Raw genomic sequence first — 16,560 nt, 5'->3', positions numbered from 1 at the left:
TAGGGAAAGTGAAATGGGCACCTCAGCCATTATTGAACAAGGAAATGCTCCTGGTTCAGTTCCATATGTCAAATTATCTGTGTATTTGTTTTCCCTTTACATATCGGTCAAACAAATAGCCCTCACAAAACAAGCACAGCTGTGGCTGCCGGCAACACTATAGGGCTTCAAATGCGGTGATGTTCTTGTACACATGTAGGTGGAGATTCTTGGATGTGCCTTTTCCTGCCCCTTGAGCCTCCTCTACTCTGAACAAGATCACACCTGTCATGGCTTAATGTCACGGAAACACATAAACAGGTTTATTTTGAACAAAGTGTTTGTGTTTCAGCTTCTGGAAGTCACATTTAAGCCTAAAATAATACAACATGCATGCAGTGTTTCTGAACACTGGACAAGTTCACCTGTGTAATGAGTAACCAAATGTCATAAAGTGTGTAAATAAAATGACCACAAACTCACAAACTCCAGTCAGATGGCAGTACAACCTAAAGTGATGCTTTGGGTTGTACTAAAAAACAAAAACAATCCTATATTGGTCTATGATGAAATTTGTATTTATTTTTTTTGGAATGCAATGACACCATTCAATTTAACACCAGGTTTTCAGCATTACTTATAAAAGATTTTATGCAATATATTTCTTATGTTTTGTATATAATTATAAACATTTTTTTTATATTTTATATATATTTTACTTAATATAAAATAATTTATAGAAAATATAATCAACTTTAAATATAGGCCTACAACAGTTTGTAAATAATACTGGCGCCCTAATCCTTTCTGCAATAGTCTGAAGACGATAGAAGAATACATTATTAATATTTAAAGAGCTTGAGGTGTAAAACTACCCATGCAACTTCACAATATCATATCAATATCACAAGGTGTTTTTCAGGGTCTATTGATGGAGAATTACAGTAACACAACTCTTGAAATCCTCCAGCAACAAAAGTTCCTGAAGTCCTTCAAAAGCCGTGACTCTGCTTGCGAAGCACCACTTCTCAAACAGTACCCGCTTTACTCTTGCAAACTCCGTGAAAGTTTGGCTAGGCAGCTTTGAACACAGCCTAAACTTTTGCCTGTATGCGTCAGGAACCAATTCATATGCACGGAGCACCGCAGATTTAACAGCGTCATAATCTAACGAACTCTCAACTGGCAACACCGCACATGTCTCTTTAGCTTTGCCAGCAATATTGCTCTGTACCAAAAGAGACCACAAATCCCTTGGCCAGTTCAATTTTGTGGCAATACACTCGAATGCAATAAAGTACGCGTCCACTTCACCTTCACGAAAGGGAGGGACCAATTTTACGTACCTACTCACATCAAAATCTGTCTCTATTGGCGCAGAAACACTGGAAGAGGGAGGACGAGACCTAGGCAATGGGACCGGCCTACTATGAAGAGTCTGAGCTTCGAGATCCAACTTTCGAAGCTTAATATCTTGGTCCGCCTCAATTTCCAGAGCTTTCAACTTTAACAGCTGAGTTTCATGCTCCTGCTTCTTAAGCTTGAGATCCAATTCTTTTAAACGAAGCGCAATCAAAGTAGGCTATCAGAACTCAAATTGCCTCCTTTACTATGAAAGGAAACACTCTTCCGACGCAGCTTCCCCGCCAACGTTAGAATCTACTGGCAAAATACCTGCTTGGACAAACTTTCGGTACAACGTCTTTGATGCCTTGTTTCTTTGCCTCCTTGTTGACAGGAATATTAAAAAACTCTGCAATCACAATCAGATATTTTTTTCTACACCTGTCAAACTCTTCCACTGTCGGAGACAAAGTAAACTTGACCAAATCAAATTCCATAATTCAATTATAACATACACGCTTCCTCACCCGCACAAGTTCGAAGCTGCCAAGAAACATATGATAACTATGACAACAAAAGTCAGGTTATCAAACAAAGAACCAAACTAATATGTTCCACGAAATGATTAAACAAATAGATGAGCCCCCAATTTGTTACGTCCTGCATGAATCTAGGGGTATAAGCGGACGCAACAAAACAACAAATAATTTAAAGAGTGCTAGTCTGAGTCCTGCTCAGCACCACAAGCAACAAGTTACCATAAAGGTTTTTATTTGACAGCTCATGGAACAAATACAAAAGGTATATTAAAAATAAGAAAAAAATAAAAAATAAAAGGGAAGCAATAGTTTCAGGAGAGGGCGAGGCCAAAATAACAAACAAAACAATCTAACTAGATAATTTAAGCCTCTAACTAATCTAACAAAGAAAAGAAAAATAACAACAGGTTTGTATCCTAACTCCCTTCCTGGCCACAAAACAGGAGAAAACAGGGTTCAAGAAAAATGGCACCCACCTCCCTAGAACTCCCAAATAAACCAAACAATAATAAACAAGTTTGTAAACAACAGCAACAGGCTGGGCAGGACAAAGACAGCGCTCTGGAGAAAGCTCTTGGGGGAATGTTTTCTCCATCTTTGGTAGTTGCTGCTCTGCTTTTATGCTGCACTCTTAACTGGTAAGCGTAGCTGGGGGCAATCAGCTACCTGCCAGACAGATTGAGTAGGAGGAGCCAAAGGGTTAACAGAGAAAGAAACAGAAAAAAAACACAGCTTTTCTGATAAATCATAACAATAAAGACTGCATCTCTAGACGTAACAAGGGGCAGTTCTTACAGTTCAATGTCATCTGTCAAAAGAGTGCCAGCTTTTTAGTTCCTTATTTCTATACACAAAAGAAGAAGAAAAAAAAACACTCTGACCTTCCATCTTGTGATATGCTGAAATCTCCAAGCTGCTCATAAATGTGTTTTATGAGGAATTGAGCTTGTGACATGATATCTTCACAGTTATGGCCGTAAGACTAGAATGTTGTTACCAAGCAAGACCCACTGCTATTGTGCCAATAATGCATGGAATCAGTTTACACAAATCATCATCCCCTGCAGGCATTGTCTGATAGATGTGAGGCAGGTAAAACATCTGATTCACCTGTCTACACTTGTTATTAGCCTAACTATATTAGACTAAACCTATGGAAGTAGGGGAGAGCAGGGCACAAAGTAACACTTTTTGACTTTCTCAAATTGTGTAAATCCACATGGGGTTCAGGGTATAATTTTATAATCCACAGTAATTTCACACTTGTCTAGTACAAATATGTCGATTTGTTTCATAATTACAGTGTATACATTTTTCTTTATTTACCCTCAAAAATTGGAAGTGAAATGTGACAACATGCCCCGTAGGTGGGGTACATTGTAACATCTGAGGGGCACGTTGTAACATGACCATATAACAGCTTAAAATGTTATCTGATCGAATGAAAAAAGTATACAAGACAAACTAAAATAATTTGTCAATAAAATAAATTATTTCAAATAAAATAATGGCGTTTTTTAAGAATGAAAAATAATCTGATTTTGGAGTTTGACAATGAACACATTGCAACCATGCTTGGGACGGCCCACATAAACGAGCCAAAATGCTTTACATGTCTTGAAATAATAATTTCTTAACATTTAAACATTGACTGTCAGTCTTTATTCACCTGTTTCTCGTCGTTTATCATTCAAATATATTAAATAGAGTGAATTACATCGCTAATGTCATAGAATAGCACGGCAGGGCACATTGTAACGCAGTGTTACAACATACCCCATCTGCGCAACTGGAATTTAAAACTGGTTACTGTCTTCTGATAGTTGGCGAAGCATTCAAAATTTTCTTCAACTGATAAATAACAGATTGGAGATTAAAATAATAGCAGATTTGTCTCATTTTAAATGAGTAATAAAAACTTAGATGAAAATTTTACTTAAGCCAGAAATATAATTTTACTATGGTAAAATAAATGTTCAGCGATATCTTCAAAAGACTTTTGAATTTTGGCGCACTTTTTTTCTCCATATAATGTTGATATAGTAACTAGTAAATGCTGTAAATTTGGTTATGCCAGCATGTGTGGAAATATTTAAACCACGCGTGTTACAATTTACCCTGCGTTACCTTGTGCCCCGCGCTCCCCTACGCTTGATCTCAATTACAAGCAGGATGAGGGGAGTTAATATTTAGTATGTATAACACACGATTACAGAGTATGTAAAAGAAAAACATAAAAATAAAAAAAACTGTGTAGGCTACGCACCCTCTTCACACTTACGCACACACGCATACGTACGCACGACGCTCATCGGCACGCACACACTCTTCCAGAGAAAGTTGTCAGTAATGTATAGGCCTATATGTAGCCTAGTAAGAATCTATATTGAATAACCTTTTTTGAATTTTAAATTAGTTCGGTAAGGTGTGCACTGATTAAATGTAATCTTAATTGTCCGAATACCTTTATAATCAGAGTTATGCCGTGACATCAGGCACTGGTAATGAGATAAAGTGCTTCTCGCACACAGCTGAGTTATATATATCTTTACCAACACAAAATAAACAACCAGAAAACAAAATCTACACGCTCCCAAATGCTTAAATGGATATTTAAATTCAATTCCAGTCAAATCATATCACGTCTACATTAAGTTTTAGCGAATTCTGTTGACATACAAGTGTCTTTCTGTTATTTCATTTAAACTTACCTAATATTTCTTTTCTTCTCCATGTGTGCGGTTGCTCATTATAGACCCACTCAAAGTCCCAGCGTCCAACTGCTTTGCCCATTTTGACACCTGTGCGCTGCTGGTGTAATGAGCTCAGGTGATTCCTCGCTTAGGCTACTAGACTCGTTTCGGACACGCCCTCTTAGATAAGAGCAGCAGAAGGTGTGCCTGAGAGCGAGTCTATGCCAACGGTAACTAACTTTAACCGAAACCCTAACGAAGTAACGAGATCAAGTTGGTCAGAGAGCAGCCTAGCCCACACAGTCTTTCTCGTCCCACTAAGAAAACGGCACCTTGCCTTAATGATTTTAACAAAATTATTTTTCCCAATAATTTACTTAGTTTTCAGTGTCACATTCCGGTAATTCTGGTCTAGACAGGTTTGCGTCGCCTTACCGCGAGAGGGAGTTTTTTATTGTACAGTTATGATCTGTGTCGTGTGATTTAATGTATAGAATAGCCTCCTGGGACCCAGGCATAGACTTTTGTCCTCTGTAGAGGACATTATATTTTAGTGAATTTCTCTGAGACCACACATGCCACTGTTTTAAGTCTGGATGTCCTGTACAGAGCTCATTCAGGGCTTTTTAGAGATATCAAATGTGGAGATTTGATCATAAACACTCCCTCTCCTTGCTCTTTAAATATGACTGATATTGACAGAATTATCAAATTTTGCACTCTTAGGGAAATATGATAGTGTTTTGTAATTCTCATTTAAATCTGGCTAATTTTCAAATTGTTTGTTGTAAAAAAAAAAAAACACCTCAGAAAAATGTTATGGGGTTTCAAATCGGAATATGACTGTTTGTTACGAAACGGCATACTTTTCATATGTCTTCTGTAGAGGACACCAGGACAAACACCATGTTAATCAGACATTTTGGGGAGACACGACAAGTCAATAGAGAAAGAAATTATAGATCAATATTACTACGAAATATGAGATATTCTTATGAAAATGTTATTAGTTATTACTCCCATTATTACACTTTAAATAACTTAGTCCTCACGTCCTCTATTAGAAAATAGAATCAAATATTAATAAAATATATTTTTTCTAAAATGTTTTTCCCCATTTGTTTCTTAAGCTCCATCCAATGTAATGACATTAAAAAAAATCACAAACCTTTTTTTTTCTTCTGGTTCTCTGGTTCTCAGGAGGATATAATGCCTAATGAGATAAATGAAAATAAAAAAAGCGAAAAAGAGATACACACATAAATAATAAATAACATTTTATAACTGGTTAAATAATTTAAGCAAACAGACATAAAATCATTATGCCACAAATGCCAGAGTATAAAACAAACATAAAACAGAAAAATGGTGCCATTTCACCATTTTATTTATTAATGCATTCATTTATTTATTAGTAGCTAACCTAATAACATCACGTTATAATCATATTTCTGCGTTTACATTGCACATACAAAACATTACAGCATTGTTTAAAGATATGCATTAACTGAAAATACAATGAAGTATGTATATGTGGAACAGGCCTAAGGAACGTATACAGTATCACTTCCACCTAGTTGTAAATCTATAGTTTCCTCTAAAAAACCAGATGGTGGATCAGCACCTAGAACCCATTATTACACTTCTTTTTTCATTATGGTTTGCCCCAAGAACACATTCATACGCAAATTAGATGCAATGTATAGAAACATTGTATAGAATGGGAATACCAATTTATGGACATTTAAGTACAGTAGTATATCAAATCATTTTGTAATATCTTTCATAACATAGTTGAGAATAATCTTTGTACAAAGTTTGGCTAAAAATAGCCTGAAACCTAAAATCTGATTGGTAAATTAAAATATAAACCAGATGGTGGATCAGCACCTAGAAAGACAACCTCTACAGCCCTGAATGTCAGCAGAGACCATGTCAACTAGATGCGCCCTAAAGACAGATCCCCTGCGAAGACCTTGTCACCTCGTGACCATCGGCACAAGACAACGGGAACCAGACAAGTCCTCTGCACAATCTGACCTGTGTTGCAGCCTGGAATTAAACCACACCACGCTGGCCCCCCGACTGAGCCTGGGTTCTCCCAAGGTTTTTTCTCCATTTCTGTCACTGATGGAGTTTTGATTCCTTGTCACTGTCACCTTTAGCTCGCTTATTTGGGGATGCTTGACTGATTGCACAGACATATTGCAAGAGAGCTGAACTGGATGATGACATCACTGAACTGACTTTAGCTGGAAAAATGAGTCTTAATTGTCCTCTTGCATTATTGACAAACTATTTTCCTGTTTGACACTGTAAAGCTGCTTTGACAATCTGTATTGTATAAAGCGCTATATAAATAAAGGTGACTTGACTAAAAATCCTCTTTATGTCAATTCAAAACATATTTGCTTATAAACAATTAAATTAACAAAACATTTTCTTTGTTATTACTACATACATGAGTAACCAATATAACTTGATGGATAAATCATATAGATTACTCCATATTCAAAATTAATTATTACATATTTCCTTATTTCAAATTCATATGAAATGTTGCTATTGATATACAGTGTATCAGCTACTGTCAGTGAAGATAAAAACTCGTTGGTGGATAATTTACAAAAGTTTAATGGTGAGAATGAGGTCAAACGTAGACCAAGATCTCGCGAGATTTCGCATATCTGATGCTCAGGCAGAGTCCGTGAACGGAGTCAGTCAATGTGGGACGGAGTTTTGCCTGTTTGTTAGTGGAGTAGGAGGGAGAACGAGCCGTTGACTTGACACAGGGTTTGCTTGAAATCAGTTCGGAGAGCAAGAAAGCCAAGAATGGCGTCGGGTGAGACACTGTACATTGAAACCGACGGCTCGGAAATGCCGACAGAGATCGTCGAGCTGCACGAAATCGAAGTTGAGACCATCGAGACGACAGTGGTCGGCGGAGACGACGACGAGCACCAGCCGATGATCGCGCTGCAGCCGCTGGTCACAGACGATCCGATCCACGTTAACCATCAGGAGGTGATTTTGGTCCAAACTCGCGAGGAGGTCGTGGGCTGCGATGATTCAGACCTCCACGCAGACGACAGCTTCGAGGACCAGATCCTCATTCCCGTCCCTGTTCCTGCGGCAGAGGAGGAATATATCGAGCAGACTTTAGTGACCGTGTCTGGCAAGAACCCGTCGGGTAGGATGAAGAAAGGGGGAGGTAGCGGGAAAAGAGTGGTCAAAAAGAGCTTCCTACACTCCGCCGAGGCGAGCGGACGCAAATGGGAGCAGAAGCAAGTGCAGATCAAAACACTGGAGGGGGAGTTTTCCGTCACTATGTGGGCATCGGGTAAGTTTTGACATCGCATCAAGTGCTTTGTTCTCGCGCAGGCCTCGCGTGGGCCCTCTTCCTCTCGAGCTCGTTATAAAGCTGCCGGATAGCCCAGTGTCAGAAACAATTTTCGGATCCGAAAAGCCACTTAGGAGGATGGCCCCGGTCTAAATGTTTTTGTTTTGATGGGAAGCCATGTTTTAAGTGTGGATGGGCGCCGCCATATTCCTCCAGACCATTATGGCGGCGGCCCCGAAACATGGCGGTTCTGTGAGCGGGGAAAGATGGCGGCGGGAGCGGAGAGAGGCGCTGTGAGTCCGCCGCGCTGCTGCAGGCCGCAATGGCGCAGCTCAGTTTGGAGAAGGGGAGGGATCTAGTCACACGAGCTGCTGCTTGCCTGCAAACCGTCTGTCTCACGGCGCTTCAAACCCTCGATTAACAAATGTTACCGCGTATTTAAATCTTGTAACTGAGGAATTCAGATACAGCTCTAGGAGATTACTGTGCCGCGGGGCGATATTTCTCAGTTTAGATTACCGTTTACGTTACCAGACAAATGCATTTTACGCAGGGATTCTATTAATGCTTAACATATTACGTATTTTTATACAAATACATATGCAGATGTTTACAGTGGAAAGTGGTTTTTGGTCAAATACATAAATATTTATTGTAGCTTTTGCGGTTTTGAAATGTCGGTGTGCAAAAAGGGCGGTGTGAACTCATAAAAAGATGTTAATTCACTTTGAACCTGGAATTTTTTAATACAGTTTGTAATTGTTTTTTTAGGTAACGTTAAATATTACAAGGGGGCTGAATGTTTTAAATGCTGAAACGTATACAGATGTTTAAACTACGCCACAGTCCACAGCTCTACTGGATGTTGTATTATACATCATATTATTTTTGTAGCTATGATTATTGTGCATTTAGCAATATATTTTTTTAATTCTCCACTTTCATTGGAGAGTTTGGCCTGTAACGACCAAAATGTTTGCCATTTCTTGAATATTAAAATAAAGTACGTGAACGTGGAGCCCAGGTTGAAGTCTTGTTTAAATACGCCGTAAACCCCCACAGACTGCGCATGCGTCTCAGAGGCGTTCATCACGGGTTTGTTTTTTTGTTTTTTTGGGACGCACACATACTGCTGCACAAGGGGAAAAAAAGCTTTGCGCCAGACGGTTTTTTTTTTCTTTTTTTTTACTAATTGCTTATGCATTGCTTCTCTGAGACAATAGATACAATTGTTTTATTCTGAAGATGAATCACTCATGACTAGGGTGTTGCTTCATCAGTCGTCAGTTCATTTAGTTTTTGTTTGCTTTATTTGTCCTTAAAACGTTTAGCTCTTTGTGAATACAGTGTGTGTGTGATTTGATTAAGTACGTTGTTAAACATTGAATCTTGTGTTTTGTACAGATGATAAGAAAGATGTTGATCATGAGACTGAGGTGGAGGAGCAGATTATTGGGGAAAACTCTCCTCCTGACTATTCTGAGTATATGACAGGCAAGAAACTGCCCCCTGGAGGCATACCTGGTATTGACCTGTCAGACCCCAAACAGCTGGCGGAGTTTGCAAGGTGAGTATTTGGCCAAAAGCTTGAAACTTTCTTACAGCATTTATTGATTTCTTTGTGGTAGAGTTTTATAGTAGGCCCTAAGCATGAGATTAAATGCACATTTTCAACTCCACTGGGCCCAGAAAATAATGATCTCCAGTTTGTTGGGTTGTTTTGCATATATATATTTATTTATTTATTATTATTATTATTATTTTTGTGCAGTATATTTGGAAAAACAACAGGAAAAAAATGGTACCACCATTTTAATTTCCAAAGCCAGTTAATGCCTATTTAAGATGAAATGATTTATTAGAATCACAGGTCGTTTGAAAGATTTTAAATATTTTTAAAACCATATGTATATAGATGGTTTACAGGTCAGTCATTTAGCATTTTTTTAGTATTCAAAAGCAATGAATTTGATTTGCTTCATGTATTTGTCATTGTTGAACTCCTAGAATAAGCAGCATGCACACAAATGTCTTATCCTGAATGTTTTTCACAATACAGAATGAAGCCTAGAAAAATAAAGGAAGACGACTCTCCAAGGACGATAGCATGTCCTCACAAAGTGAGTGACTGTTTTTTTATCGTTCATGATAATTATGTAAAATTTCTGTATTAGAAGTGCTGATTTAGGATATTGTTTGTCTACAAAGATTTTCACAAATTAATCCAGTCATCTACATTTTTTATTTAATTTATCAGGATTTTTTACATTTTAGTTGTTATGTGTTATCATAGGGTTGCACAAAAATGTTTCGGGACAACTCCGCTATGAGAAAGCACTTGCACACCCATGGGCCGCGGGTTCATGTCTGTGCTGAATGTGGGAAGGCGTTTGTGGAAAGTTCCAAGCTAAAACGGCATCAGTTGGTTCATACTGGTGAAAAACCTTTCCAGGTAATCTTTTTGTTCCTTTGTATTAATGTTATTATTCATATATTATTATAAAACTAGAATATGTTAAATATAAATGATATATGTGCTTTTTTTTACTGTTTCCTCCACAGTGTACATTTGAGGGATGTGGAAAGCGCTTTTCATTGGACTTTAACTTGCGCACACACGTGCGGATTCACACTGGAGACAGACCTTACGTTTGCCCGTTCGATGGCTGTAACAAGAAATTCGCTCAGTCCACCAACCTGAAGTCTCACATTTTGACACACGCGAAAGCTAAAAACAATCAGTGAGATCGCTCGCTGAGGAAAGTTCCCTTAAAGACTCTGTCTGACAGCTTCCTGCTCCAAAACCCACTTTGTATGTCGTTTCTAGAACCATTCTTTTCTAAGAGAATCTCAGCGCACATTTTCATGGGAATTGAAATATGAATGAGGACCTGCCACCAAACTATCCCAACAACCTTCTCACGGTATAGACCGGAGTTAAATAACTTCCCGAGTTATGAGAGTTTCTTCTTTTGAAGATATATAATTGAATTTGTGGATCCTCATTCACATACAAGATGCTCATTATCCTGAGCCCAAAGAAGCAAGTTGGCCATCGGTGTGTCTGTACCAGTTTGCAAAGACAAAGACTGCTTTTTAGATGTCTTCAAAGTGTGCATATTGTACACTTTTTAGAGCGTAGAGCTGTCATAATATGTGTGAGTGTGCGTGTATGTGTGTCGTCCCTGAGACTTAAAACCTGTGAATGCTTTTCTTCGAGGAGAATGAGATGCCGATCAGCTTTTTTTCAATGTAAATATAGCTTTTCTTTGTGAGGTATCCTGTGCAGGTATCTCATTTTGTATACCTGTCCTGTACAAATGTTTTGAAATCATGTAGATAATAGAGATGTTGATTAGATTGTGTTTAACCAATTAAATTGGTTTTATTCAGCTTCAGGAAGCACTGCTACATACACATGCCTTCTTTTGTAACACAGTAACAGTCTACTCAGTATGTGAAAAGACACTTTTCCTTCAAATTCTCTAATTTATTTAAAGATATGGAATAAAGCTAAACTCCCCTGTGCAGTTCCCAAGAGCCTGAAGTTCATCGTGCTGTTCAGTAAGCTGAATGTCCTCCAGCGACTGATTTTAAAAGCAAGGACTCGTGAAACTTAAACCCATATGATATGAGTCTGGTTAAAGGTAAAATTGTCACATAAAAAGTCATATTTCCTGTAGTAGACAACATTAACAAACAGCAGTGAGCATAAAAATCTCCAACATAACTTATTGTAACATATTACATATAAAGGCTTAAAATGGCAAGCATTGCAATGAGAGCATTTAGTTGCCGTTTCATATGCTATTTTAAAAATACCCCAAAAATTGCATTACTTGCAGCTAATAATGTTAACAGCATCCTAACTTAGCATATGCACAATATTCAGTTATAAATTGTAAATTACACGACTGTTTAAAAATATTTAAAAGGTCCTATTAAGAGCTTGCTCTTGCTGACACAACCTCATGTATTCTTATGCATCAAGACTTGCAGTGTTACTAGAAACTAGTTATCCTTGCATAACCCTAAAAATATATTGAACTATATTGAGCTTTCATCTCATGTACATCCTATAACTGACTTAAGTTTGCATTTAAATAATGTAAAAAAACAAACCTAATTTTGAACTATTTGAACTTTTTTTCCATGTATGTTTTGTGAGCCTCTTTAAACTGACCTGATCCATGCACCAATACCACATCCTTATTTGCTATTGTAAATATGTTCTGCCAACTCCAAATTACAGTTCAACAAATTGCAATTCCTTCTCAAAAATGTATATTCTTTTGTATGTTTCTGGATAGTATTAAAAAATCTACTTCAATCCAACACTGTAAGCACACAAAGGCATTTATTTCAAAATAAAACTTTAATTTGTATTTTTCAAGCAAAAACAAACACCAGTCTTCAAAATATTCATGTACCTTTCAAAGGGAATCCTGAAGGCAATGCATCTTTCAAAAAAACAAGTTGGACCTGTTGCTCAAACAACATTCAGTGCACCAGACGTCTAGTAGAAAAACATTCTCAATCTTACCAACGATTTAGTAGTTTCAGAACAACAAATCCATTCAGTATTTAATTCCCTGAGGATCTCGTCACAAACTCTGAAATCAACCTATTAAAAATGTCAAAAACAGGCCATTGGTTTATGTAGCTCTCAAGTATGCTCAATAATTAGGCTGGTTTCATCACATGCTGCATTTAAACCTTGGAACATCCTAATGGTCTATTTTAATTGCATTTTAAAAGGAACTGAAATTTATTATTGGGGAATATTGCACTTCATTGAACATGGTCTCTTGAAAAATGAAATTAATATATATATATATTTGTATTTGTATGAAGTAGATAAAATTCATAGATATTTTCTGTCACACCAAAGACACTTAAACATGGTTGTAGCGTACACCTGGAAAACCCTGATCCATTACTCTGGGACAAATCAACCTCATCTGAAAGAACTGAAGTCGTATGACCTGTTGGACGGGAGAAGAACTGTGGGGTGGGTTAATCAACTAGTCATTAAAGGTTCAGAAATAACATTATTTTGTGAAAATGATTATTAGATGATTGACAGCTATGATATCTTGATATGATTATACAATGCATCATCATTTAGATGATTCAGCAAAAAAATTAAAAACCAAAATAGAGGAGAAAAAAAAAAAAGTGTGCAAAAGGGTGGACCTTTCTTTTGCAATCTGACTAAACAAGCAGCAGCTCAATCCATAAGAGCTTTAAGAAGAGCAGGATAATTGGGTGTTCCCCATCCCGTTACTGGATCCCATGAAGGGGAGGCACAGAAACCCTTCCCTTCAACTTTATCATCCAGACAACTCAGGTGACATCCCTCTGTTACCTAAGGGTAGGAGGAGAAAACGCTGTTAAATCAATTTGCTAAGAGTATATGGTTACTTGAACAGGGAAACTGAACAGGTTTTAACTGTCACACTTAAGCTTCTAGTTACACAAGCTCAATTTCACACATAGCTGCATTCTGAGATGTGTGTGTGCTGCATGCAGTTGCCACAAGGGACACTACAGCGAGTATTTCCATTTACGGCTTTTTATGATCATTTCATATATGTAATTCTTTTAGGACAGCATTACAATTTAAAACTACAGCCTGACATTTTAAATATAGATTTTGTAGATATAATAGTTCTGAACACAGGGAAAATGTTAAAAGAGTGGCTAATGATAAAAATGTTTTTAAACACTTACATCATAAAGACCTTTGCCTTGCAGTTTGTAAAGGCGAGGATTGATGAATCCTAATGAGGGAAGACCCTTCAGGAAGCGCTGGTCATTTATGAGGGAGAGAATTCCGCCCACTACTGGAGTTGATGCCTTGGAAAAACATTGAGATTACGAAACAGCAGACTTTACTGGGTAATATATTGTAACCTAATCTGAACTTTATATTGTAAACTAAAATGGAACTTCATATTGTACATTTTTTTTGCATTTTCTTGTGTACAGAACAGTTCAAATGTTTGGGGTCAGTAATGTTTTTTATTTCAATGTTTTTGAAATAAGCCTCATGCTCACTAAGATTTACATTTATTTGATCAAAAATACTGTAAAAACAGTAATATTGTGAAATATTACAATTTAATAACATTCAATTTCATCGGAAATAATTTCTTCTTATTAATAATGTTGAAAACAGTTTTGCTGCTTATTTTTGTGGAAACTGTGATAGGTATTTTTTTTCAGGATTCTTCAATGAATATGAAGTTATAAAAATAGAAAGCATTTATAACTTTTATATAACTCCTGTATAAATATCTTTACTGTCATTTTTGATAAATCTAATGTATCCTTGCTGAATAAAAGTATTAATTTCTTTAAAAAAAAAAAAAAACTGACCCCAAACTTTTGACTTTTTATAGTCAGAAAATCTTAGTATTACACACTTGCACACCTGCAGTATACACAGTTTCTTCTATTTTGCATTTCTACATCAATTCTAGTATTTTCTATTAAGTACTCAATTATGAATATAACCAACCTGTAATACAAGTGCACTAGCAAACAAAAACCCATTCTCTTCGTATTATTTACTAACCGAAGTTCCAGAGACCCATGGTATGGGTACACGGTTGGTAACAACCCAGTAGTTGTCAGAAAGCGCAGCTAGATCTGGATAGGCTCTTCCGGTGATGTTGAAATATGTCTGAGGAGGTAGAGGCTGAACACTCTTCAGATACGCTTCAACAGCAGCAACCTACAGAGAACAAAACACAACAGCCTTGTTTGTCAGAGTCTTCAGAAATGAGCAAATAGTCAAAGACACTATAATTGAAAACCTGACTGCAGCTACTTTAATAATATGGTGGAATTTCAAGGCCTCTACTTACAAAAGCACAGTGTGCAAAAGATCTGTATGTACGGAATACCCAGATGACCTACTACATCTGTGAAAATGTGTAGTACACTGCCTAGAATACAAAATCCCACAGTGCAAAAACTTTGTGACGTGGAAAAAGCAGGGATTTTTTTTTTTTTTACTATGATCAATTTCTCAACTAATTTTGCCAATTGATATTAAAAATGCAAATAAATTTTATTTCCAAGATGACAACTGTATTTAAACTGCTGCCTTTAACATGCAACATGAGATCATGGGATGAAAATCAAGAGGTCATGTGATCTCACACAACTGTTTAAAACAGGGAATAGTGCCTATTTCAGCTACTTTAAAAAGTAGGCTATTTAGGGACATTCTTCAGTTTTCATTAAGCAGCAAGATTGCATTTAATTCAAAACACAGCAAAGGATACAGACTCATGGAGCTTTACCTGATAACCTGGCCTTGCAAACACATTACTAAAGCCACCTCCACTGATGTAATCTGTGACCTCGTAGGTAAGTTTGAAGGGGTTCTTGAAAGAAGTCCCCCCCACAGTGGTCACATAGGGACTAGATAGGGAAGAGATTCATTTTACACAACTATTTTTCAATATAGAAGGTATCACTGTTATACAGAGTTTTTTTAGAGAGCAACATCTACCTGGATGCAGGAAAACTCGGTCTAAAAGTATTTCTTTCCTTGGTCAAGTGTCTACAACCTGCTCCACTGTCTCCTGCATTAAAAAACATGAGTGTGTCTTTCTTTGAGATCTTAGACCAAAAGAGGAAAAAATAAAAAACTAGCACATGCAACCCGCAGTTAATGAAATTTCTAAATAAAATGCACAAAATAAAAAGCTTTTGTTCCTGCAACATGACTTTCATTATTTTACCAGAAGCAAAGAGCATGGAAATTCCTCTGAGGCCAGCTTTCATGAACTCAGTGTTGATGCGGTTCATATAGGCATCAGAAAGGCTGTCCTCATCATCTCCATAGCTGATAGTGTGGACCCAAGGCACTGCAGACATGTTGCTAAGCAGCACCATCCACTGAAGGAACGGCTCCTGAGACTCATGACGACCTGTAACCGAGACCAAGTCACAAAGTTTGTGATCTTTACAATGCATAAAATAAAAGAACCTATTCGGAAACAGACCCAACTGATGCACTAAAATCAGGTCATTTGAGAAGACCAATACTGAATTTGCATTAGTTCAGCCAGAAATATAAATTTGCTGAAAATTGACTCACCCCCAGGCCATCCAAGATGTTTGAGATTTTGGAGAAGTTTCACTGGAGGAAGTGTTATTATGGACATTATTTTGTCCAGAAGCAACAGTTTAAAGGTAAATCGCTTTGATGTATTTGTTTCTTACAAACAGGCAGCTTTTCACTTCAAAAGACGTAATTGATGGACTGGAGTTGTGTGGATTACTTGGGGATTATTGTGATGTTTTTATCAGCTGTTTGAACTCTCATTCTGATGGCACTCAATGCTACATTTGATTAAATGAAGAAACAAACTCATCTACATCTTGGATGGCCTGAAGGTGAGTATATTTTCAGCAAAAATTTTTTTTGGGTGAACTATTCCTTTAAAGGGGTCATATGATGAAATTTCAAGTTTTCCTTTTATCTTTGGAGTGTTACAAGCTGATTGTGCATAGATAAGATCCCTGAAGTTGCAAAGACTAAAGTCTCAAAACCAAAGAGATATTCTTTATCAAAGTTAAGACTCTGCCACGCCCCCCTAAAACGGCTCGTTCTAACACACCCCCACATATCTACCTCACTATGTGG

The 16,560-nt window shown here is 37.2% G+C and overlaps 3 protein-coding genes across 4 annotated transcripts in view; 1 reads left to right on the top strand and 2 right to left on the bottom strand.

The window, feature by feature from the left end:
• LOC107674056 (sphingolipid delta(4)-desaturase/C4-monooxygenase DES2-like) overlaps nucleotides 1–4,693 on the bottom strand; it is a 14,578-nt gene extending 9,885 nt beyond the window's left edge. The window contains exon 1 of the mRNA XM_016467916.1: nucleotides 4,574–4,693. Coding sequence (XP_016323402.1) covers nucleotides 4,574–4,655 — 82 coding nt within the window. The 5' untranslated portion in view covers nucleotides 4,656–4,693. The remainder of the gene's footprint in view (nucleotides 1–4,573) is intronic.
• A 2,461-nt stretch (nucleotides 4,694–7,154) lies between these two features.
• On the top strand, nucleotides 7,155–11,756 carry LOC107674084 (transcriptional repressor protein YY1-like). The gene is made up of 5 exons (XM_016467961.1): nucleotides 7,155–7,895; nucleotides 9,300–9,462; nucleotides 9,955–10,015; nucleotides 10,189–10,347; nucleotides 10,458–11,756. The coding sequence occupies exons 1-5, from the start codon at nucleotides 7,388–7,390 to the stop codon at nucleotides 10,638–10,640; spliced, it is 1,074 nt and encodes a 357-aa protein (XP_016323447.1). The 5' UTR covers nucleotides 7,155–7,387; the 3' UTR covers nucleotides 10,641–11,756.
• Nucleotides 11,757–12,284: 528 nt separating this feature from the next.
• LOC107674083 (tripeptidyl-peptidase 1-like) overlaps nucleotides 12,285–16,560 on the bottom strand; it is a 7,613-nt gene continuing 3,337 nt past the window's right edge. The window contains exons 8-14 of one of the 2 annotated variants that reach the window (XM_016467960.1): nucleotides 15,653–15,841; nucleotides 15,421–15,493; nucleotides 15,209–15,329; nucleotides 14,476–14,634; nucleotides 13,629–13,754; nucleotides 13,092–13,263; nucleotides 12,285–12,880 (exon numbers count right to left, since the gene is read on the bottom strand). In XM_016467960.1, the coding sequence (XP_016323446.1) occupies nucleotides 13,126–13,263; nucleotides 13,629–13,754; nucleotides 14,476–14,634; nucleotides 15,209–15,329; nucleotides 15,421–15,493; nucleotides 15,653–15,841 (806 nt within the window). In that variant the 3' untranslated portion in view covers nucleotides 12,285–12,880; nucleotides 13,092–13,125. Of the gene's footprint in view, nucleotides 12,881–12,944; nucleotides 13,264–13,628; nucleotides 13,755–14,475; nucleotides 14,635–15,208; nucleotides 15,330–15,420; nucleotides 15,494–15,652; nucleotides 15,842–16,560 lie in introns of those variants that run through there. The other variant, XM_016467959.1, reaches the window with a different exon arrangement.

This window comes from Sinocyclocheilus anshuiensis, unplaced genomic scaffold, assembly GCF_001515605.1.
Source record: "Sinocyclocheilus anshuiensis isolate Anshui unplaced genomic scaffold, SAMN03320099.WGS_v1.1 scaffold544, whole genome shotgun sequence".
Classification (NCBI taxonomy): Eukaryota; Metazoa; Chordata; class Actinopteri; order Cypriniformes; family Cyprinidae; genus Sinocyclocheilus; species Sinocyclocheilus anshuiensis.
This window is presented reverse-complemented; position numbering and strand designations above follow the sequence as displayed.

Bases quoted from the DNA above. Each gene is read 5' to 3' on its own strand.
- LOC107674084 (XM_016467961.1), top strand. From the start codon at position 7,388: ATGGCGTCGGGTGAGACACTGTACATTGAAACCGACGGCTCGGAAATG. The intron at 7,896-9,299 runs GTAAGTTTTGAC...TGTTTTGTACAG, and splicing joins CGTCACTATGTGGGCATCGG to ATGATAAGAAAGATGTTGAT. The intron at 9,463-9,954 runs GTGAGTATTTGG...TTCACAATACAG, and splicing joins CAGCTGGCGGAGTTTGCAAG to AATGAAGCCTAGAAAAATAA.